Genomic DNA, 25840 nt, shown 5'->3' with positions numbered 1-25840 from the left:
TTCTTCTACATTTGGTCTCCATAGAATAGTTATCTCATTGACACACATACCTCGTCTCATTTATAAAGAAAATACATGTATAGAACTATGTCCTTGCTTTGTGTAGTGTTATTTTAATAGCTGTTTCCTTTTCCTCGGCTTATCTTCTCCATTATGGTTTGTCTGGTTATTTTTTCTTTTTATGATGTTCGATTTTCCAATTGGATTCTTATGTCTATTTGTTCATTTTATTTAAAAATTTATCGGTAAATTTGCATAAACGGTTCTATGCTTAAAAAAGAGGGACAAACGATACCAGAGGGACAGTCAAACTCATAAATCGAAAATAAACTGACAACGCCTGGCTAAAAATGAAAGAAAACAAACAGACAAACAATAGAACACATGACACAAAATAGAAAACTAAAGAATCAGCAACACGAACCCCACCAAAAACGAGGGGTGAGCTCAGGTGCTCCAGAATCGAAGCAGATCCTGCTGCACATGTGGCACCAGTCGCGTTGCTTATTTTATAATAATAACCCGGTAAATAGTCTAATTCGGTAGGTCACATTCATGAAAGGGAAGGGGATTGTAGTTACGACGTTAGGAACATATCCGAAATAATTTGTGAAACGGTAATTCCATAATGGTCAACCAACTCGTGTTGGCGTCCGTAAAATTTACGAAGGGATGATTTCAACTTCACCATTTGGAACTCTTGGTTTAATACAATGTAGCTTCCTTGTGAGCAGCAATCTTGTATCAAGAAAATCATGATAGGCAATGCAAGCACGGGAATATCGTATTAATTAAGAGATATAAACCCCGTATGCAGGTGCTGCTGGAATGTTGCTACTTATAAAAGGAATGTTTACTTAATGTTAGGGAAAGAAATAATATACCCAGGAAGTAATCGGAATTCATTGGTCGACAAATGAAAAGTTACGCAATGTTCAAAATAAAAAACAAAATACTCCATTTCACAAAAACATTATAAAATAAAAATTATCGTTTACGGGTGTGTTGTTGGTCTTTTTAGACGTGTTGTTCTCTACCTTTTTAGACTCATCATACAATATAGGGTGTATATCTATCAATTTTAGGTTCACGTGAATCTCAACAAAAATGTCAACCTAACCTTTGTAGATGTGAAAGGCAATATAGTTGTTCCTAAGGCTACAGCATGGACAAAGGTATGTTATTTAACTAAAATTTTAAACACTTTTGTCATATATCTCCTGATCATGTATTTTTAACTTAAAAACAGAGTAAGGTTAAGATGTATAATTAAACGATATTTGTTCCAGCAAGATTAATAATTACATATTTACAGGAAACAATAACAACAGAAAAAGCAAAGTGATATTCTAAAAAGTCTATCAGAACAACTTGACTGTCTTAGGCTTGATTTGTCAGAGGAGTTGAAAAACTTACCACAGTCTAAAAACAATTTATCCTACATAATAAAGGAAAACTAATATCAAATGTAAATTGTCATAAAACTAGTACAACTAATGGATAGCCAAATATTTTGGTAAAACATGGTTTTATTTAATACTGCATTCATTTTTGTACATCTATTTAAAAAACTTCAGTAATCCATTATATCATCTGACTTTATGTAGAACAATATTCAAATGCTAAATGTCAAACAAAAATATCTGTCTATGTCTGCCTGTACGTATTTCCCTTTGCTTGTTACTTATGCTATTATCAGATACATATAAAGAAATTAAACGAATGTGTATTTCATTCTTTAAGAACTGCCATTCTAACTTTGTAATACCAGATATTGTTCGTGCCCAAAGATACCGTAAAGTCAGTTTATTTTCCAATAATTCCTACAAAAATAGGAAGCACTCTCCTTGATGCTAGTGTGAGATCTACAGCAGCCGCTGATGCTGTGCAGAGGCCACTCTTGGTCAAGGTATATATATCTATATAAGTTATACAAATTATCATTAAAATGTAGAGCTGTACGTTAGCTTTTTCACCAAGGTGAAAATGATACAGAAGTATAACATGTAAAAACACACTGTTAATGAGCAGTATTCGTATTATTAGAGAACACAATCGTAAGTCAAAAAGCTAACGCTGCTAAGAACGTATATATTCAGGTCAATCAGATCAAGTACTATCACATAAATAACACGCAGATCTGAATCCAATATCCGAACTTTGATCTAAAAGCTAGGATATGTTCAGATTATAGACAAGATATATATAGTTTTTTGAATGGTTTAATACATAACTGTTAAAGACATGCAAAACGTGCTGTATTTATTTAACTGCCTTTAAATAAAGGCAACAGTAATATATCGCTTTTTTAATAGTCATAAAAAACATCTAAATAATCTATATATTCTTGATGAAATTGAATTATCAAACAAATACAAAACTTTAATATTATTTAGACTATGTAATATGTATATTTTATTAGATGTCATTTATTAATTTAAAGCCAGAAGGTATCCGAGAGAACTACAACATACCTGTTGTCATTGACTTGCGCAGAAAAAGGAAATTTTCAGCAAAGGTTCGCATAACATTTCCAGATTTTGTGATCCCGGATTCACAGTTCATAAAGATATCGGTAATTGGTAAGTCTCTTGTCAGGAATTTAGGATCAATTGATATGAAATCGTCATAAGAATGGTATTGGAGTATCCAACATGTATAAGAAAAATACTTATCATACTCTTGGCGCTTCCATAGACTATCATTTATATAAGGAAAGGGTCGAATGACATTTTTAGGGACGTCAGGATTGAGCCTCAATTTTTTACGGAAATTCGGGATTCATGTTCTTGAGAATTCAGGATTTACACCTATCATGAATCTTATGATCAGTTATTTAGGATTGTGAACGAATGAATTATTGTTTAGAGAATTTGGGATGGCAACCCTCCTAACATAAAAGGTTCAAATAAGTACATATCACTGAAATTACCTTTCTAATGATTGATATGATGTCGGTAAATGCTGTAAAAGAGGGACGAAAGACACTAAACGGAAAGTCAAACTCATAAATCGAAAATTAACTGACAACGCCATGGCTAAAAATGAAAAAGAAAAACAGACAAACAACAGTACACATGACAAAATGTAGAAAAACAAAAGAATTAGCAACACGAACCCAACCAAAAACTAGGGGTGATATCAGGTGCTCCGGAGGGGTAAGCAGATCCTGCTCCACATATGGCACACGTCGTGTTGCTCATGTTATAACAAATCCGGTAAATAGTCTAATTCGGTAGTTCAGATTGATGAAAGGGAAGGGGATTGTAGTTACGACGTAAGGAACATATCCGATATCATCTGTGAAACGGTTATCCATAATGGTCAACCAACTCGTAATGGCGTCCGTAAATTTTATGAAGGGATGATTTAAACCTCACCATTTGGAACTCTTGGTTTAATAGCTTCCTTGTGAGCAGCAACCTTTTATCATGAAAATCATGATAGGAGATACAAGAACGGGAATATCGTATCAATTTGCAAATATATAACCCGTATGCAGGTGCTGCTGGAATGTTGCTACTTAAAAATGGAAAGTTCATAATTGGAAAGCTGAATCCATCTCTTTTGTCGTAAAGTTTTGTTTTCAACTGACCCTCATTGTCAAATTCTAGATGTAAGTCAAGATATGAGGCCGACTTTACTGTGTCTGTTGTATCTTTTATCTCTAGTTAGATGGGATAGATGCGTTCAACATACTCACCAAATTTTTAATTTTAAGATATGAAAAATCTACCGTCTATTTCGTGTTCAACTTATACGATTCGAAGTTACTTTTGTGGGAGCCATGTGTTGTCTTTGGATATTTACATAATTTGTTTAAATTTTGCAAATCACAGAATTTAGAACAAAGTTTAATTAATACATACTGCACCAATAAAGACAATAATACATTCAAACTACACATAGGAAAATACTATACAATAGACACAAAATTTATAAAAATGTTAAAAGAAACCTAAATATATGATAGGAGCCCAGGGTATTAAGGTCTATATACCCTTTAAGTAATGGTTAAATGTTTGTGTTCTATCGAATATAACACAGTCGGTAACAGTTATTTTAATCGGTAGAAGGAAATAATTCGTAAATATAACTCAACATGCAGACATGGTAATATTCTTTACAAAGCACAAATATGTCAGTATTCACCTCAAAAGATATCAAAATCTTTAAACAGACTTATTAAGAAGGGATATAGTTACGATACTGTTGTCAGGTTATTTAAGAAATGACTGTAATATTTTTTTCTGTCTATGAAGAAATAACATAAAAAATGTGGTGCACACTGAATCACAGTGTGCATCACATTTTTTATGTTATTTCAGTGAGCCACATTTTTTATGTTATTTCAGTGAGCCACATTTTTTATGTTATTTCGAAAAGACAGAAAAAAAATATTACAGTTATTTCTAATAATTTAATTCTACATTCCATTTTAAACCGGAGTAAACCATGAAAAAACGTTGATGACGTCAAGTTCACATGACTAAATTATGTCTATGGGCCAATAAACAAAACGACGTCAGCCAACTAGAAGACGCTTACATCCAAAATTAAATTATTAAAAATTGCATATTTTGGCTTTAATATTGATTCACTTATAGGGTCTTTGCATCGGAATTTAAACACATTTATTCTAAGACCAGTTGTTGGCATGACACGGGTTATGTTCTTCTCACATATTTCATGATGGTATAGTACTAAACCCCTAACAGGAGGGATTGTGCCTGATATTCATATGATGAAGACAAAATCTTTCAATCATTTTGATTGAGGTCTGGAGCTGGCATGTCAGTAACTGCTAGTAGTCTGTTGTTATTTATGTATTATTGTCATTTTGTTTATTTTCTTTTGTTTCATATTCTGACATCGGACTCAGACTACTCTTAAACTGAGTTTTACTGTGAATATTGTTGTGCGTTTGTTTTTCTACATTGGCTAGATGTATAGGGGAGGGTTGAGATCTAAAAACACATGTTTAACCTCGCAGCAATTTTGCGCCTGTCCCACGTCAGGAGCCTCTGGCCTTTGTTAATCTGGTATAATTTTTAATTTTAGTTTCTTGTATATCATTCGGAGTTAAGTATGACGTCCATTATCACTGAACTAGTATGCATATTTGTTTAGGGGCCAGCTGAAGGACACCTCCGGGTGCGGAAGTTTCTCGCTACATTGAAGACCCATTGGTGGCCTTCGGCTGTTGCTTGTTCTACGGTCGGGTTGTTGTCGCTTTGACTCATTCTCCATTTTTATTCTCAATTTTATTTAATGTACGATAAACATGTCTATAATCTTTTCGTTTTTTCTTCGTTCTACACACAAAAGCACAAGAATATATAAGTAAACATATTACTTGTAGGTGATTTAATAGGTACCACACTGGCCGGAGTAGAAGATTTGTTACGTATGTCTTATGGATGTGGTGAACAGAACCTGGTTCGATTTGTACCAAATGTGTTTATATCTGTGTATTTGAAAAGTACTAATAGGCTGACCAATGACATAAAAGACAAAGTTGACAGATACTTGTCTGCAGGTAAAAAACAATATCTGAACTTTTGATTGTTGTCATATTGGGTGAGAAAATTAAAAACTGATATCAATTAATTTATGTAAAGCAGCAAATGTTGTGCAATTCTATTTCGACATATATATTAATATGTTAGTTGCACTTCAAAACACTAAACAGGATGTTTTAATGTTTATAAACAATGCAAATATTTTTGAAAACACATAACTTATATAGCAAAAGTCTGTTAAAACATAGACCAATGCATCCTTGAATACAATTGAGAAAATAAGAAATGTTACTTGTATAAAAACAGGTTACCAACGCCAGTTATCATATGCTCATGTTGATGGATCATTTAGTGCATTCGGGAAGAGTGACAGATACGGATCTACATGGTAATATTTCTATAGATCTTTTGTGAACATTGTTGAACTAGAAACACAATGTTAGTTAAATCAATAAATAATTAATATTTCACAGAAACGATATAGTCAATACATTGGTTCTCTAAATTATTATAATTCAGAAAATTTAACAATTTTGTTTTGTGTTTTTTACTTGCAAAATGTCTTGGCATTGTTACTCGTATAGCTTGTGCATTGTTCTGTAAATAGATTTGAAAAAAACGACTATGCATGTTTCGATCTGTAATACATATATATCTGAACGTCTAAGTTGTACGCTCACCCTGGCGAAGCACCCAGCCATCCGCCACCTAGTAATGAAGTTTGAACGTAAACTACTCTTGTCTTATCCATACCATTTACTGTAGTAACGGAGTGTACATTTTGTTGTAGGTTAACTGCATTTGTTGTGAAGTCATTTGCACAAGCAGCGCTTTTAACTTACATTGATCCGAATGTAATGCGAAAAGCTGTTCGTTTTCTGATAAACAATCAAATCAAAGAAACTGGAGAATATAAAGAAAAGGGTGTTGTTTATCAAAAGAGCATGCAGGTTTGTTATACTTTTATAAAATGGACGGACAAAGGAAATAAGCAAACACAATTATTGTCATATATCATATCAGTATGGATTTAAACATCGAATTTATATATGGTATTTCCTTAACCATGCTTTAATTTGATTGGTAGCTAAATTTGTTCTTACTTCTATACTTACAATGTAAAATTACGTCAACAGTAAAACAACCGAAAGATACTTAAGGAACATTCTAAGTCATAAGTCGAAAATAGAATTGCAAGGCCATGGTTGAGAAAAACAAACCAACAGACATTCAACAGTACAATAAACACGATATAGTTAAATAAAGACTGGGCAAAACTAAAGACTGGGCAAAGTAAACACCATCAAAAACTGGGGGTGATCACGTGTGTCATGGAAGGGACAGCAGATCTAGTAAACAATGAAATGCCTCGACATCACATGTACAGGTGCTTGTATTCTTGAAATGAGTTCACAGAGATTCAGTTTTTAAAAGATTACTTATCTGCAACGTTTAAACGTACTAAAATCATTAACTCATTGAAAAACATAAGTGAATACAGACATCATAAAAATGTAAAATAACAAAAATACCGAATACAAATTCAAAATGAAAAGTCCCGTTTTAAATGGCAAAAGGACTATAAAAAACTTCCGAAGTTGAAGGGTGACCGCAAGCACATTTTCCATTATTCTAACAGACTATTGTTTTGAGCACATGTGTCCTACTGTATTCCGCCTTTGACTATTTAAAGAAAAATTGAGAGTGATAAATATGTTAATGTTTCTTTTTTCATGTTTTTATTACCTCACCGTGCATCATAAACGGTCTTATTAAATGAATGATAACAAATATCTATCTAGCTCGTAAGAGCCTCTTTATCCTTACTTTATCGTGAATTATATTAGCCAATGATTTGTCTATCCACAAGGGAGGTTCAGCATCAAGTGCCGCCAGTTTAACATCGTATGTGGTTATTGCTTTACACGAAGCATTGACACGGAAGCAGATTCCAGATGATGTAAGTATAATAAAAGCTCCACCTGTTTAGAATGAAGTAGTAATATAACTTGTTTTTGATAATATCTTTTCTATATACAGTCTTTCGAAATTTCCAAATAAAACAAATGACATTTTTGAGGTTCCAATTTGGGATAAAAACGTCGCATATACCGTGGCAGTTTTTAGAATATATTCTGACATCTGTGTGTTGTTGTTCAATCACTAACCTCGACACATTTGTAATCCGTAATATAAAATAAGATGTGGCATGATTGCCAAAGAAACAACTTTCCATCAGAGGTCAAAGGACGTAATATTGGCGACTATACGCCACCATACTGCCTTCAACCATAACAAAAAGTCATATCGTATTGCAAGTTATCAAATAATTCAATTAAGACAAATTTAAAACAATTCAAACCAGACAACTAAATGACTAATATGTGTACACAATAAATATGACATATAGAAACCCATACACTATTAGATAGGTATAACATGTTTACAGGCACACACGTTTAATCTTGGACAGTTGTGTAACTTTAACATGAGAAAAAAAAACTATTAAATTCAGTTGACTCATCAGGTCGATACCAATTATACCAAATAATCTTACAAAAAACTTAACACATGACATTTATCTCGTCAAAGGTTAACTGTATTTTCATTCTAAATTGTGTATGTATCAGATAGATATTAGGTCGACTCTTTTATTTTTGTACTTCAACTATCATTGTTTATCCATGTTTGATTATTGTTTTCTGCATTGTTCTGATAAATATTTTACTTTTTCAGGCAATCAAGACAACCCAGGAATCGATAAAAGATGCAGTCAGCTTTATTATTAGAATTTTAGAAAACCGTACTTTAATTGCTAAGAATAACCAGTTTGAACTTGTGTTTGCTACGTATGCATTAACATTAGTAGATGCACGGATATCTCGTACATTGCTGCGACAGATTGAAAGATATTCCTCTAGAAAAGGTATTTACTTACATTCATTCAAATCAAGCTCAACTATTGTCTCAAGTTGTTTTGAAAGGGTGCATGCCATAAAGTTAAAACTATATACCGAATTTGTTTTTAACATTTGTTTTACATTTAAACTAAGTGAAAGAGTTTGTTGACACTGTACTTACAGCAGTTATGTCTTAATATCTGGAATATGCAGGTAAACAAATCCAACTTAAGGTCAAAAAATTTTCTAAAATGTTTTTAAGATGGAACAAAATTCTGGAAACTAACTGATGATGCAGCAAATATGATTCAGCCCTACGTACGTTGGACACCACCTAAAACAAAAGTCAGAGCACTTGACATTGAAATGACATCCTATGTTCTTCTGATATACAATATTAGGAAAGATATTACTAATGGAGTGCAGGTCGTTAAATGGTTGAATAAACAAAAGAATCCGTTTGGTGGATTCATATCAACACAAGTAAGCATTTTAGTATATACATCTATATTAAATTTCGAGCATTGCAGTTATGTTCTATTTTAGCCATAAACTCTGCAAAACTTAAAAATAACAAAAAATACCGAGGAAAATGAAAAGCAAAAAATCAAAATCTCAAGCGGAACAAACAAATGAATAACGAGTGGCATATTCCTGAATTGGTACAGACATTTTTATATGTATAGAAATGGTTGGTTAAACCTGTTTTAATAGCTAGCCAATACTCTCACTTGTGTGACAGTTGCATAAATTCCATTATATTGACAACAATATGGTAACAAAACAGACATTCATATTAGGTAAGGAGTTCAGTAGTCAACATTGTGTTATTATCTTAATCACTATACCAACACACAAATGTGTTAACGAAGAAAAATAAAAATGCATATAGACAAAGCACAAAAGCAAAACACACGAAAGACAAGGATACACAAAATTACCATTGCAAGACAAAACAATGACTGGATCTATGAGTACCGAACCACGCCAAAGGGATCTTACAAAAATTAGCCTAAACAGTAAAGATAATATTTTTCCATCGATAAAATAACACTATAACAATACTGCGGTTCTTTCTCCAACTCACACATATTAAAGATATCACATGATATAATTCCTGTCACGTCTTATAGACTAACTTTTTTCTACATAAATCGTTTGAAAATATACATAAAAGCATCTTTCTTCATATCAAATATGTATTTATTGAAAATGTGTTTTACACGAAAATGCCCTTTTAAAAAATGGAATATATTTTCAGTTTTAAATTAACTGCTCAATTAGTTATCACCATATGAATAATTTTTTCTGTCTGGTTATGAAATTTTTTTTTAAAAAAGAATGCACTACAGATTTCTAATTTTCTTCTCTTTAAAAGGTTCCCAGATGGTATATATTATTCCTTGTCATGTTGTCATAAATTAATATGTTAAGTAGATCTTTCTATATTTTTTTTTATAGGATACTGTTATTGCCATACAAGCAATCACTGGTTTTGCAGAAAAGACTTTCGTAGAACAATTTAATGCAGTTTTAACTGTCAAAGGGGACTCGTGGACTGGGCATACGTTTACAGTGGACAACACCAATTCCTTAGTTCTACATTCAGTTGATGTAAGTTGATATCATTACATTTTACAAGCGGTTTCGTTATTAAAAGAAAAGATATAGCCATGACCAAAAATTAACTATTCAAAACGTAGTACATCGCTTCAATCTTTGTATGCGTACAAGGCCTGTAAAATCAAATTGCATTTTTAAACAACATACAAGGAAAATCAAAACAAACAAGAAACATTACAAGACAACGTTGGATGATAATGAATATTAACAACGTGATTAACCATGTTGTCAAGATCACTTCATGTATTAAATCTTAATGGTTTTGTATATTTTATTCTTTCTTCTTTCCTAAAGGCTCCACGAAGCATACAACAAATATCTATCGACTGTGCAGGGTCTGGATTTCTGATGTCTGAGGTTTGTGTTATTGTTTTTAAAACGTACGGAAATCTCATAACTATACATAATTGCATTAGTTATGCCGCAAGAAACTTATTTAACAAACTATTTATTTGTGTGCCCGACAGACATTTTTTATAGACACACAACATCATGGATTAACATTACATTTGGGAATATTCTGAATATCAAGCTCAATGAAATATTATAAAAGATGTAAGCAAACACGGGAAAATAGGTCAAAGTATGATAGGAAAATAGACGTTACAGTAGAGTACAATGTTTTGGTAGGGTGCACATTACAGTGTAGGTAACTGACATGTAAAAAGACAAGCATGGTCTGAACTATCAATACAATATATAAGAAATTGCTAAGATCATTTGTTTACCTCTTATATACATCTACATTTGTTATGTGCTGTATTCCTTTACAGGTGGCTGTGTTTTTCAACGTACCCGAAGAACTTAGAAAGCCAGCTTTTGATTTAAATACAACAGTTCTAAATGATTCTGTTCTAGGATTTAGGTTAAAACTTTGCTTCAGGTAAGCTTCTGGTTTTCTTTGTAACAATCTTGTTAATACATAAGTTAATGATTACAGCAGATTTCATTGAGTGTGTAGCTAAATGTAATATCTTTGGTTAGCTTGCTTGCTAGCTTAACCGTGAAATCATTGTTATGTAAGGTATACTACCCTTCCTTTCGAAGCAGCATAGTCCTACAGACAGATAGATTGGTCATCTGTCGGACTAGTCTACTCTTAAAGGAGGATAGTTTACCTAACCTAACAATGACTTCACGGTTCAGCTAGAAAGCAAGCTAACCAAAGATATTACCTTTAGCAGCATACTCATTGAAATCGGTTGTAAAGGGATTCTTATTAAATTGGTTTATCTTGTTTATATGTGTCAAGTACGACTTTTTCTTCCGTATTCACAATGAAATATACGAGTTATACAATATTCATTTGAAATGTTTGAAACAATTCAACATGTGAGGCATCAACATCTGTTTTAATGGCTTTATGATGCTGTCTAATTGACGTTTGTACATCATTTGTGTTTAACCTTATTCTAAAAAATATAAAAACATTTATTTAGGTGCACATGTGTGTGATGCAAAGCGTTAATTTAATTGAAAATTTCATTATTGCAACATAAACATGCCTACTTTTTAGTATGTCCTTGTTGACCACACCCGATTTGGTGATGTAACTTCTTACTAAGTCTATCCCGATTATTTGTCAAATAAATCCGCTCCACACCGATGCAAGGGATGCTCCTTTGCTTCTTTTGTAATTATATTGTGTGCACGTACTGTTTTTGTGTCATGGATGGGTATCCTTTATCCTTTATTTCCCTTTTATTTTTTTATTTTTTTAAACAAATGTAATGTAAATAATAAACCAAGTTGAATTCAATATGATTTATTTTAAGTTGGTTACGGGGTGGTAACAGCACTATGGGTTATATGGAAATTGCTTTACCGACTGGAATGGAGGCTGATATGGAGTCAATGAATACTACAAGAACATATGGTCTTTATAAGAAAAGAGAGGCCTCGTCTGATCATTTAAATTTATACTTTGACTGGGTAAGAGATATAACATGAATTTGGTATAAACATACTTCAATGATGTTATTTTGAAATATTTTGATGCTGTACAAGTACAGCCGAACGACAAGGAGACATAAGGTATACGAGATAGTAATACCAGAACAATAACATACTCTTCTTAGATACTAGTATTACATTGGTATACTCCAGACGCACGCATTGTCTACAAAAGACTCATCATTTACACTCGAATCAAAAAAGGTATACAAAGGCTAAATAAGTTGGCAAATGAAGATCACAGTTCAAATTTTAAAACCAGTAGTATGTGTCAAGTATTATATAAAACCACGTTTAGCTTCAAATACAAACAAAAAATTGTTTATTGATTCATCGTTAAAAACGTGACTAGTATGAGTTGAATCCCTTTTGATTTGACCGTCCGGCATTTGTAATTATAGAAATCAAAATGAGGAGAACCTTTACGATTCCCTAAGGTGTTTGACTTCTGTCATAATTGTGTTCGCTGATAATTTTCAAGTTATGAATGTACAAGCTATTTATTTTCTTCATCTTGGCTGTTTGTGGTTGAAATATTACATCAATCTGTTACATATTGTTTGTAATGATGTAATCATTTGTCACAGATCACAACTAAGGAAATGTGTGTAGAGATCAACATTGACAGAGTAAACCTTGTAGCAAACCAGAAACCAGTACCTGCTAGACTATCAGAATACTATGAACAAAGTACGACTTTCTTTAATATTGAAAAATGTGTTATCAGTATTATATTCTTGCATTTGGTTGATTTAACAGAGGGACAAAAGATACCAGAGTGACATTTAAACTTATAAATCAAAAATAAATACCATAACGACTTTGCCAATTCTAAATCAGTTTAATATTGTAATTTGATATTATTTACAAAGAAGCATATTATACATGCAGGAATTAATGATTATCTTAGGCAAACATAACCGACTTGAATAATTTACAGGTGCTTTGTCAATGAGTTTCAAACATAAGCGTCTTGAAGAATTTGCAGGTGATTTAAAAAAGAAATTCAATATAAGCGCTTGAACAATTTGCAGGTGCTTTGTCAAAAAGTTTCAAACATGAGCGACTTGAATAATTAGCAAGGTTGTTTTCAATAAGTTTCAAGCATAAGCGTCTTGAATAATTTGCAGGTGTTTGGTCAAAGAGTTTCAAACATAAGCGTCTTGAACAATTTGCAGGTGGTTTATCGAAGAGTTTCAAACATAAGCGACTTCAATAATTTGCAAGAGATTTGTCAAAGAGTTTCAAGCCTACAATTAAAGCGACTTGAATGATAATCAGGTGCTTAGTCAATTAGTTTAAAACATAAGCGACTTCAATAATTTACAAGTGGTTTGACCGTAATGACAAATATATCTAATGTCAAAGAAAGTGCACACATTCTCTTTTTTGTGTTCCTGCATGTTTGAGACTAGAAACAAGTCTACAAACCATAACAAAGTCTTTCTAAGACGCGTTTGTAAAATTAAGTTCGTGATAATCTAGTATCTTTCCACAAAACGTTCTTTTTTTATATACACAAATTGTATGCTTATTTATCGCCCTTTTTGTCAGGTAATGAAGTGATCAGGATGTATGAGTCAAAAGTTTTGTCTCAAGCCTCTGCAGAAGATGTCTGTGGACTAGATCGTTGTCGGTAGAAAGATTCAACAGATATAATGAAATGTTTATAATCAAGAAAATTGATATATCTGCATCAATGAAAATAAAGTCGTCTCACCGAACTTGTTTTATCAGTTGAATTATTTTGATACAAAAGCACAAAAACTAATAACAGACACAAAGAACACCCTCATAATTTCTAGTTGGACGCTGACAGACAACAACAGAAATAAAAGAAAACAAAAACACAATTTTTAAAATATGAAAAAGAAGATGTGGTGTAATTGCCAATGAGAAAACTCTCAACAATAGACATTATGACATAGAAATTAACAAGCATAGGTCACCGTACGTGCTTCAACAATGAGCAAAGCCCATACAGCATAGTCAGCTATAAAAGACTGTGAAATGACAAAGGTAAACAATTCAAACAAGAAAACTAGCGGCCTAATTCATGTACAACAAAATGAACAAAAAACAAATATGTAACACATCAACAAACGAAAACCACTAAATTACAGGCTCCAGACTGAGGCACATACATACAGAATGTGGCGGTGTTAAACATGTTAGCGGGATCCCAACCCTCCTCTTACCTGGGACAGTTGTGTAACAGTCAAACATAACAATGAACTATAAAAATCAGTTAAAAAAAGACTCAACTCATCAGATGAATTTATTCATTAGCTGTTATTGACTGCGAGTACTCTAATATCTGTACTTTTTTGTGTTTCTTGTCTTTATGTGATATGTGTATCGATGGTCTTCAAGTGATTTGTATCTATTTGATGAGTTAAGCCAATTTAAACTGAATTTTAGAGTTTTTTCCTTATGTTGGTCTGTAACACTCTTATCTAAGGTCAGGAGGTCGGAGTTTGCGGCTACTATATTACGTATGTTCCTGTTTAAAGTCAGAAACCTGAAGCCTGAAATTCAGTAGTGGTTGTTTTGTTTTGATATCAAGTCGGTAGGATTCTCGTTTTTATTGTTAAACATTGTCATTTCGGGGCGTATTTTGGATTTTGCTCAAAGTTGAAGGCCGTCAGAAGATCTATACTTGTTAACCTCTATGTCATTTGGTCCTTGATGGAGAGTTGTCTCATTATCAAACTTTTTATTTCTATAAGTAACGTGTAATATTTAATTGTCATGTGTTTGTTTTTTAGGGAAACAGTATTTGGTTACAAATTAAAAAAAGAAAGGACCAAGTGCTTCCTAAAATAAGTTAGAAAATACTTGATTTATATTCGCATCAAATATGATAATTTATAAGTACAAATAAAATCATGGATAAAATTGTTAATGCATGTACATGCTATTTCTTCTTCATTAATTTCATATAGCATATTTCTTTTACATTTCCTTATTTGTTTTTAAGGACAAATATATTATAAATAAACTAAGTTCATGCGTATGATGAAATAGAAAAATAACGTGTAATAAATAATTAAGTATATACTATGTATGCCTATAAATATTTAATCTGGGAAACATGAGAATTTTATGTGGTCGGAAAATTAAAGACTTATTTGCATTTGGAAAATATGAAGATTTGTCCAACCTCGAAAAGCTATAATACATCATCAAAATCATATTATTTCAGCTTACACTAATGTTACGACATAATATAATGATAGAACTAACATGAATACCTAAATTCCTTTGACATGGTGTTTAACGATTTTAATACTTTTGCGGAGTTGGATATTCTGGTGCTTTTTATGTATTATATACATATATATGATATTGAAGACTTTGTGTTGACATGTAAATATTTTTAAAGTAATTTGTGTTAATTAGTATTAAATAATTCTTTAAACAAACATTCCCTTTGCATCTATCTAGCTACAGGACAAAACATGCAAACCGGTTATTAGATATAGGAAGATGTGGTATCATCCAAATAACAATATATAAAAGTAAACCATTATATGTCAAGCACGGAGACTTGGTTCAGACCGAACAGCAAGCTATAAAGAGCCCCAAAAGTTAATATTGTAAAACCATTCAAACAGGAAAACAAACGGTCTAATCTATATTAATACGAGAAACACGTATGAACTACATATGCAGACAACAACTACTGTTCATCAGATTCATGACTTACGACAGGTGCAAAATATTTGCAGCGGGATTAAACGTTAGATGGTACCATACATTCTCCCTTTTCTGAAACAATAGTATTACATCACAACATAGATAAAACACACTATAAAATATCAATTGGAAGGCTGAACTCAATCAAAGAGCGCAAATTAACGTTAGTTTACAATTTTCACAAAAGCGAACAAGTAACAAAGAAGCAAAGCCCATTGTAATCATACAGCTGGTCATTTCTATTTCAATATAAAATTCAGGATAAGTATTTTGGAAACAGAGATTCAACTTTACACATATTAATTAAAAGTTATATAAAGAGATATAAAGGAATAGTTTTCACATCGTCGAAATTTAAATGGATATACTTCTAATATATGAAAATACGAAAACTATTTTGTTGGTGTACCATATTATCTGAAAGATACGAGAAAGTTCATAGGGAAATGCAATCAATGGCATGCAAAGGAAACTAATATTGCATAAATACAATAATGCTTTAATCCTATTACATATTTAGGTTGTATTTTAACATCTGCCGTTTCACGAAGTTTTTAAAAAGGAAAGCGCAGTGGTATTGTTTATACATGAAGGTAAGTACTTAAAAAATGTAGTTTCACTTTAGTATATAAACATAAAGATTCTAAAAAGTACTTTGAATAGTAGGAATTCAGTGTTGTTGCATTTGCAGTATATCCAGTTATGTTTGTATTTAACCTAACATCATTATAAAACAATTAGTGAACGTGGTAGTATTGGTAACTTTCGACCAGAGGCAAATGGACAATAATATAGACAATTTTATGCATAGGTTATTATTAGTCTTCGTTATTAAACAAAACCCACAAATACATACAGTAAGCTATACATTGTTCCAGGATTTAAACGTGACACAATTCTAAACAGAAAAAAACGGCCTGAGTAAGTCTAAAACTAGACCTGAGGCAGTGTTAACATTGGTAACATAACAATAAGAAGAGATACCGGTGTTTGTTTGTGACCGTTTAACGACCCCCTTACATGGAAAGGTTGTTTAACAGATAACATTATAACAAACTGTAAACTGTTCTCATATTAAACGGCTTGGATCATCATATCGGTACGAAACTGAAAAGACAACAACCCAAAAAAAAACAAAAACAAAAACAACAAACACAAAGTATCAGTGTAAGAGTTCTCACTGTAACTAATTTTCCTGACCAAAATAGCAGTCATATCATATCATTATTAGTCTTTAATATTGGTATCGGCATAATCGTATTATCATTGGTTTTTTTTATGCCCCACCTACGATAGTAGAGGGCATTATGATTTTTGGTCTGTGCTTCCGTTCGTGCGTTCGTTCGTTCGTTCGTTCGTCCGTTCGTTCGTTCGTCTGTGCGTCCGTTCAGGTTAAAGTTTTTGGTCAAGGTAGTTTTTGATGAAGCTGAAGTCCAATCAACTTGAAACTCAGTACACTTGTTGCTTATGATATGATCTTTCTCATCTTACAGCCAAATTAGACTTTTGACCCCAATTTCACGGTTCACTAAACATTGCAAATGAAAGTGGGAGTTTCAGGTTAAAGTTTTGGTCAAGGTAGTTTTTGATGAAATTGAAGTCCAATTAACTTGAAACTTAGTACATATATTCCCTATAGTATAATCTTTCTAATTTTAATGCCAAATTAGATTATTATCCAATTTTTTAATGGAGTTTTGAGGTAGCTATCACATAATCATTGTCATTTCAAACAAATAAATGTGTGTATTTGTAAAAAGACCTATAAAGTCAATTCGATTTTGAGATACGATTATTATCTCTTTCAAATGTATTTAGCAAAACATGTGCCAAAAGGTTTCAAACAGTTGAAAATATTATAACATAATCATCTCACGTTTTCATTCAGTCTTCAGATAACCTTTCTACTACAAATTCATCAGAAGAGGAAAAATGATATATGCGATACTTCTCCTGGTGTTTGTACCTGTTGACAGTCAGCCAGAGAAGTAAGGGTTTCTTTTTTTATGTTTTATCTGTAAAAACAATCAGCAAGTTAGTCAGTTAGTATATTTCAGATGTACCTTATACAATAGCGAAGTAGGTTTGTACTTTTATTACCGTTAAATACATCTGTTAACAGTCAGCTAAAAACGAAAGAAAGATAAACACAAAAACCAAGGTACATTAGAACAAGGAGTTTGCGGATCTTTGAAATCCTTCCGAGAATAAGGATAGTATATTTTAAAGTTTGTAAATTAGTCTGTTGACAATTATTGAAAAATATCTTTTAATTTCTGTAAATGTACCTAGATAGAAGTCAGTTCAGTGCGTTCAGTGAAGTTTGTGTTTATCATACTTTATGTTTTACTGTAGTGTTTTGTGAACAGTTGTTTATCTGTTGTTGTTTTTTTAAACCATGGCGTTGTCAGTTTATTTTCGACTTTAAGTTTCAGATTAAATGTCTTAAATGTACCTGTTCACAGTCAGTCATAATTAAAGCAGTATCGTTCAATGTATTCAACGGCTCGACTCATCAAATTCACTCTAAGCCCAAAAACAAAAACAAGTTAATGAAATACAATGTACACAACATATCGACCAAAAGGTACTCATAGTTACCGCATGCTACTTAAAAGCTGTAAATGAACCTCAAAATTAGTTCAAGATGTTAGGGTACCTATTGACAAACACATTTACCGTTATACACTCAGAAACCATATTTTAAGTAAGGGTTTGTGTCTTATCTGATTTATAAAAAAAAGCTGTTTAAAAATATCCGCTCAATGTTAACTTGTTAAAGGCATCATAGTGACATCACATTAACCGTTGTGACCAAAATGGTAAAATGGTAAAAGTATACTATTTTCTTAATTAAATTGGCATGAAATGGCTCTTATCGCACCTGCTCTGTCATTTTGATTTTTGGTATTTAAAATCATGTTTTTCTCATACATAGACAATTAATGTCGTATAAAATCTGTTATAAATAATGACAATATTTGTTATAATTTTAGCTGTACTTATATAATGACCGTTCCAAAGGTAACCAGACCAGGGACAGACATTGATATTTGTATCACAGTATGGAAGAAAGGGTCTGGTAATGTCAATATAGCCGCTGTATTAAGAAATAACAACGGAAAAACCATATCTGGGATTTCAAAGACATATGCAGGGGTATCAGGTATGAGTCAAAGTCGAACTAAATTAATCTACACTCAATAGCGAAAAAAACTCCATATTTCAATTTTGACCAAATATTTCCATTGCTGATATCCTTTTTATATTAGGTCAAATTGACACATGATTTCTAGAGTCATAACATTAAATTCTTTGAAAATGAAAACATTTTTGAATTCAGTTTCGACTGCTCACTTTCAAACAAAACAAAAAAATATATGACAAAATTTATGAAAACTTGGATCGGAATTGTATATTTATCTGGCAACAAGGCTACTTTAACTTGATGTATTATAGTTTCATAGGTGATTTTTTTCAAATGAAAAATTTGTAATTGACCAAGCTGAGTACGTTTTATAAAATTATCAGTGTGAAAATTTCTTTAAAAACCTTGAAGCAATTTTAAGATCATGCGCAAATAAACAATATGTTAATAAATGTTTAGTAAAAGAAGATATTATGGAACTTCCATATAAGGAAACAAGATGTGCGATATATATTTATTTATTTAGTAAAGTTAATTTTGTATGTCAAATAAGCGTGCATAATACACTATTTCATATATTACATATAGTGTAATCTGCATACTGTAATTTTGTTCAATACTTTCTTGATTCCTTTAATCCCTTTTATATCACGCTTCTTCAGTTTTGTTTTCTATTATTCAATTGAGATAAAGTAAAAATTACACAAAAATCTTTTTCATTGCAGGAAAACTACAGATTATCAAACTGAAGGTAAAATAAAAATTATCATCTGAAATTCCTAAATTTGAAAAACTGATTATTAGATAACACTGTATGATTTTAGTTTGTTAACATAAGTGTTTTTCTTGTATGTTGTTTATTTCTCAATTGTGCCATATGAGGATTTGGACTGCAACTTCATTCTTTATTTGTCCTCTTAACTTTTTAGATTATCATTTTCAAGACGAAACAAGTGGTCGGTATACACATTTACAACAATGGTAGCTTTGATGAGGTTTTTTTCCAAATAGTATTTCACATTTGTAAGACTTTTAATAACAATCAAAAGATCCTCATTGTTTTAATATCAAATAACCTGTATTATTATGTAAGTTTCATTATACATGTTATAGATTAGCTAGCTTCTGTTTTTTCTACTTCTTTTGTTTGCAATAGGTTCCAGGTGATGCCCCGTCGGGATATGACTACCATTTAGATACTATTAGTACTGGATGGATAGTGTTTTACAAAAACACCAACAAGATCCGAATTGACCGAAGAAATGCCTCAATGTTTATACAGACAGATAGACCAATATACAAGCCAGGCGATTTTGGTAAACTCTATTATTTATTACATTGATAAACATATGCAAAAGTTTTAACAAATTTAAAATCAAACGTTTATCCCACATCTACTTTCAATAAACATATATAAATGAAGATGATCTACCCGTCATAATTCAGTCACTTTGTGGTTTAAATATGTAGGACTCAAAGTGCGATGGTAGTACTTTAAAGTGCGAAGGTCGACGCTAAAGTACGATGGTGTCTTACTCTAAAGTGCGATGGTTGTTTGTTCGTTAAAGTACGATGGTATATCACGCTAAAGTGCGATGGGCCAAAGGGTAAGGTTCGAGGGCTTAATAAAAAAAGTTAAAGAATACTCAATGCAACAATAGCCCTTTTGTATAATCTAGTATTATTAAGAAATAATTCATGGGGGCTTGAATATATCGTGATTTTACCACGAGTTGGCCCTTTATGGCAAATATTTTACCCTGAGCGAAGCGAGGGGTAAAATATCGGCATAAAGGGACAACCCGTGGTAAAATCACGATATATTCAAGCCCCCATGAATTATTTCGATTCTAATAGGACAAATACGGCAATTCTTTTGAATCGAAGCGCTCAAGGTGATGGCATTTTTTACCGTGACCATAAATAAACGCACTATTAAATTGGCGTAAAAGAACATAGCAAAATGAATAAATGATGATGCTTAAACTATTTACAATAACATATTTAGATAGTTTTGGATGAATCTAAATGATTATTGTATTTATTTGTCTCATATGTATACAAAAACGGCTAATATAACATATTTTAGCATCATTTGTTTACGTTTCCTTGTTGTGATGATTTTCGGTTTCACAGGCGTGTATTTTCCCGTAAAATGCTTATATTCTGACGTCATTGTTCTATGACGTCGGGTAGCTCATTCATAAAAACACATATGACGTGGGAGTAAAATCGGAACAGCCAAAGCAATATATTCATATTTTACCACCTGTGTGTACTCAAAGCGTTTGAAGGACGTCATATTAGAATAAGGTGTATACCATAGATGTGATAGACAGTATAATTTAACAGTAGCCGTAAGTGAATAATTCTCAAAGACCGACCACGTAATAATTGCTAAAAAGGTAATTTAGTGTCACAGAATACTATATATTTCTTGTAAATGAACTATTGACAACTTGTGCGTGTTAAATATTGTTATAATATTGATGTAGCTTGCCGTACACAGTCTATCGCTTATGGGAACACCTCCCCTTACAATCGTCCTTTTTAAGTTAAACATGTTAAAAGATACAAAATTCGATTATTGTCGGAATATGTATCATTTATTTGTTTAATTTCAATGAGAGAGAAAGGCGATGTTTGCCGAGCTTAATTTTCTTCTTTTTTGGAACAACTACACATCCATGTTATATTTCCCGGCAATGTACAAACTAATGTTTTAGGCGATTAGTTATAACTTGCGCATGAAAATATGTACCTTTATATTGTACACGTTACTTTTCAATAAAAGCGACATTTTAAAGGGGACCGCAAAATAAACTGCAACATAAACAATGATTCAAATGTATCCGTTCGCTTCCAATAAAAGAAGGATACAGGATATCTATGCGAATACTACTTGTATCTATTAGGCCTATAGTAAAACAATCGACTGCAGCAGGTTACAAGTTCTTCTTCCAGCTACCGAAATAAAAAGACAAAGCACGGTTAGATTTAAATTATTTAAGTTATTCACATTTGGTTCAAAAGTTTTTAATCAAATATTTGTAATTTGTCTACCGGCTTCTTCATTTTTGGATTGTATAAACGACTGTTAGCGTCATAATCAAACTACGTTGATAACGTCTATACTTTCGCAGACAATCGGACTTTAGCGTATGGAAGAATCGCACTTTAGCGTAGACCATCGCACTTTAGCGTGACCATCGTACTTTAGCGTCCCCATCGCACTTTAGAGTCCTACAAATATATCAACTAAGTTTCTGTCTAGATTCAAAACGAGTATTGTGTTCACGCTATTTGCGTTTATTACATTGGTTGCAATGAGTTACATTGATTTCCCAGTTAAATAAAAACCGATAATTTCACATGTGAAATAAACGTGGTTATTTCACTATCTGACGTCATACAACAATAGGCGTTGTCAAGACGTCGATAACGGCGAATCAAAACAAAGTGTGAATGCGTAGGAAAAGAAATAGTTCCTTACATGTTTACATTAATTTCCTTAAAAAAGCCATTTGCCTATGTTTTTAAAAGAATAACTAATTAAAGAATTCAAATATCGACAAATATTCAACTCGTGACCGAGCAACACTGATAATTAACTCATGCTCTACGCGCATTCGTGAATTAATGTGTTGTTCGGTCACCCGTTGAATATTTTTCTCTATTTGAATTCTTCGATTAGTTAATCTATAATTATTGCAGATTGTAGATAGTATCGAGTGTTACCTGCATTTGAAACGGATGTATGTGCGTTAATTGTTTTTGTGCTGTTACCAAAAGATCTATGAAGTCATATTGTGTTCTTTTCATCTAAGTGCGAAAAATGTAGCAAATACTATAAACTCCACTCCAATTTCAAATATAAAAACGACCAAAGCCACTCTGTCTATAATAAGTGAAATTTCCTTCCCGGATTTTCTATGACAAGTAAGTTGTGGTAAAGCAATACTGTTGTTAAAGTTTGCTTCCTCTTGAAATGTATTTCGCCGCTTTGTCTTATCAGTGGTATTTTTCCAAGTTTCTTCATCATTTCTGAAATACACTGATATTGATAAAATGGCAACTATTGTAGTCAGTCCACTCGTTATCAATCGTAAAATTAGGAATATCGTAAAAGCACTCACTTTGTTGGTAGCTGGAAATGTATCTGAAACTACTGTCATAACAACGGCAAAAGTAAGAAATAAAGTAACTGCAAATGACGTTCTCTCTCCAGACTCAACAGGCAAAATAAATGTAAATATATTCAAAACACTCACAAGAATAAGAGGCAAGATGAGACTTTTAATGAGATGCAAAGGCTTTCTTTGGATATAAAAATTAAACACCAGAGTAGGGTAGCCTCCCTCTATGAATAAATCGGATGTTATATTAGTGACATCCCATTCAGGATCGCCTTCATAATACTTCATAGCTATTTCATACATATTTGGTTTAGGTTTTAGAAGTTCGATTTCATTAGTCTCTGGATGCAGTTCCATTTGACATATATGACAATCCGCTGGGTAATAAACGATATCGGCATCGCACGAAGTATCGATAATTCCACCAGCTAACAAGTATCCTGTTCCGTCACTATCGAAGGATACTTTTGATGTGTGATAGTCAAAGTCATTATCAAATTGGTAAAACGTCCTCTTACTTGCACTGTTAGCAATAATCAATTTTGAAACCCATACATCAGTAAACGGCACATGAATACTGGTGATTCCACCATTTTTAGAAACGTTCCATGTTATAAGGTCATCTGTCCAGATCAATTCGAAAGAACCATACCATGAAAAAACACCTTTACTTTCGTCAAAATCAATTATTTTCTCCATCAAAGGATCTATTTTCACTTGCACTAATACATCTTGATTAAATCTAGGTGTTATATGCTTTGAATAGTTTGTCATCAGTCTTTCTATTAACTGTTGGCGTATATGGTATCCTGTCTGACAATTCCTTTCAAAAACCTGAACACACAAAATGAAAACTATGAAAATTGCTCGTACCATTATTGTGTCAGATTAGAACAAAAGACCTAGATGAAACTGTTTAATATACGAAAAGCATTGCCTGTTCAATTAATAAAGAAATAATCCACCATTTATTGTGTAAACGGAACGACGAGATGTAGATATTTGTGTTATATTGTCTGTCTTTCAATAATCCCATCCCTGACTTTCGACGAATTCCGTGAGGGCAGGAACTAAATATATAAGTGATGTTGAAGAACTAATTGGCTAATGTATCGCAGCATTGCTGCCTCCTATGTTGCGACAATTGTTGATGATGTATTGATATAAAGTTGCGATAATTGATGTCGGCGAAGAGATCAAATATCACCTATAATGAGGAGGTTAAATTTTTTTATAATTTTTCAAAAATGAAAAAGTAGTTACAATACATCATACAATACAATATTTACGTTAAAACATATTGAACGTTGAAGAACAATTATAAGATTTAAACATACATTTTCAAATCTTATCTGATTATTAGAACAATGAATATAATATTTTATTGATATTGTTTAGCTATATTAATCATTAAAGTTTTTTTCATCTTTTTAAAATAAGAATTAAAAGAATTTGAAATGTATTTCCAGTCTTAACTTACTTAAAATCATGAACTTTCCGATTAAGAAAACTTTCGCATTTTGGCAAACAAGCAGTAATTCGACATTGTATAGTTGTACGCACCGATGCTATGGTAAATATAGAACTGTCCATAAGTAAGGCTACTTGTTAGGTTGAATATGAACAAGTACTCTTTTCACCAAAATATCTTACGATCAAAGTTGATCGTTTGTTTTGGGAATTGTGAGTAATTTTTTTTCGTAAGTCTTATTGTAATATTATGTCTAAGGTTTATACAATAAATGTTGATTTGATTCATTACTCATAAGGGATTCATTTTATCAACAAATTGTTAATAATTTATTTGTATTTTTCGTGTAACGATATAGAACGTTTCGGAGCAGATCCACAAACGTTGTACATGTTGTACATTGATATTGATCTCTCAAAAAGTGAAGTAGTTGTTTCTGGCATAGTTTGAGAGAAATTTATATCCACTATTTTGTCACAATATTCGTCCGTCTTTTCACTTTTTGTATAATAAGTGAGTTAAGAAAACAGAAGTATACCGCTAATATGCTTTGTCCGAATTTTCTAAAATTTAAAACCAGTTAAGCGGTGGGATGATACTGTCATCTAAATATTGATGATAAGCTTACCAGGAGTTTTGAAATGGACTTAAATTAACCAGGTTTTCTATATCAAATAAGGCAATGTGTTCCTTGTCTTTCACGTTAAAAAAGGGAAGGAAAATCGCTTGCTGAAGTTTCTTTTGATTTCTGAAGTACAAACGTCAGTGTTTGTGTATGCTAAATGGTACTGACTTAAATGATGTCTGGCGTACACAAATTTAATTCTGGTATCTATGATGAGTTTATGTTAATTAAGCAACGTTACAAAAGAGAAACATGTTGCCAAAATAGATATCTTCAGACAGATGGGGAAAACAGTCAATTAGTTAGAAGCATAAACGCCATTTTTGATTTTTGATCTATTTTTCAATTGACATATCGCAAAATAACAGATAAACATGCTTTAATTTACCCAATTCTAAAAATCAATAATCTTCGTTAATAGAAACAAATAACAAGTTATGGACTTTTAAATTTCAGTACAGTTTAGAGCTTTTGGAGTTAAACCATCACTGAATGTCATTAAAGCTCCTATTGATGTGATTATTTTTGTAAGTAATATATAATGAACTTTTTATATATTATTTGACTTAATTGCAGTGACCAATTGGTATATATAGTGGTATGTAGGCAGGTATCTCGTACCAAAATCATGGTGGTAGCGTTATATAGTTTTAATCTTAGTTGAAGCTAACGGTATTTATAAAACGAATTATTCGTAGCTTGTGATGACTTCCGTTGATATAAATATTCAAAAAAGGAGACGGTATTAAAAACATTTACGAAT

The 25840-nt window shown here is 32.0% G+C and overlaps 2 protein-coding genes across 2 annotated transcripts in view; both read left to right on the top strand.

The window, feature by feature from the left end:
- LOC143066222 (CD109 antigen-like) overlaps positions 1 to 13716 on the top strand; it is a 48826-nt gene extending 35110 nt beyond the window's left edge. The window contains exons 21-35 of the mRNA XM_076239220.1: positions 1086 to 1175; positions 1772 to 1909; positions 2444 to 2582; positions 5363 to 5539; positions 5829 to 5910; positions 6313 to 6472; positions 7393 to 7482; positions 8259 to 8448; positions 8685 to 8905; positions 9884 to 10036; positions 10340 to 10402; positions 10819 to 10928; positions 11821 to 11977; positions 12586 to 12688; positions 13553 to 13716. Coding sequence (XP_076095335.1) covers positions 1086 to 1175; positions 1772 to 1909; positions 2444 to 2582; positions 5363 to 5539; positions 5829 to 5910; positions 6313 to 6472; positions 7393 to 7482; positions 8259 to 8448; positions 8685 to 8905; positions 9884 to 10036; positions 10340 to 10402; positions 10819 to 10928; positions 11821 to 11977; positions 12586 to 12688; positions 13553 to 13638 — 1959 coding nt within the window. The 3' untranslated portion in view covers positions 13639 to 13716. The remainder of the gene's footprint in view (positions 1 to 1085; positions 1176 to 1771; positions 1910 to 2443; positions 2583 to 5362; positions 5540 to 5828; positions 5911 to 6312; positions 6473 to 7392; positions 7483 to 8258; positions 8449 to 8684; positions 8906 to 9883; positions 10037 to 10339; positions 10403 to 10818; positions 10929 to 11820; positions 11978 to 12585; positions 12689 to 13552) is intronic.
- Positions 13717 to 17629: 3913 nt separating this feature from the next.
- The window catches only part of LOC143067275 (CD109 antigen-like), a 40908-nt gene continuing 32697 nt past the window's right edge, over positions 17630 to 25840 (top strand). The window contains exons 1-5 of the mRNA XM_076240402.1: positions 17630 to 17685; positions 18694 to 18863; positions 19571 to 19596; positions 20002 to 20161; positions 25534 to 25604. Coding sequence (XP_076096517.1) covers positions 17630 to 17685; positions 18694 to 18863; positions 19571 to 19596; positions 20002 to 20161; positions 25534 to 25604 — 483 coding nt within the window. The remainder of the gene's footprint in view (positions 17686 to 18693; positions 18864 to 19570; positions 19597 to 20001; positions 20162 to 25533; positions 25605 to 25840) is intronic.

This window comes from Mytilus galloprovincialis, chromosome 3 (genome assembly GCF_965363235.1).
Source record: "Mytilus galloprovincialis chromosome 3, xbMytGall1.hap1.1, whole genome shotgun sequence".
Taxonomy (NCBI): domain Eukaryota; kingdom Metazoa; phylum Mollusca; class Bivalvia; order Mytilida; family Mytilidae; genus Mytilus; species Mytilus galloprovincialis.
The sequence above is the reverse complement of the archived record's forward strand: the minus strand, read 5'-3'. Positions and strand labels throughout refer to the sequence as shown.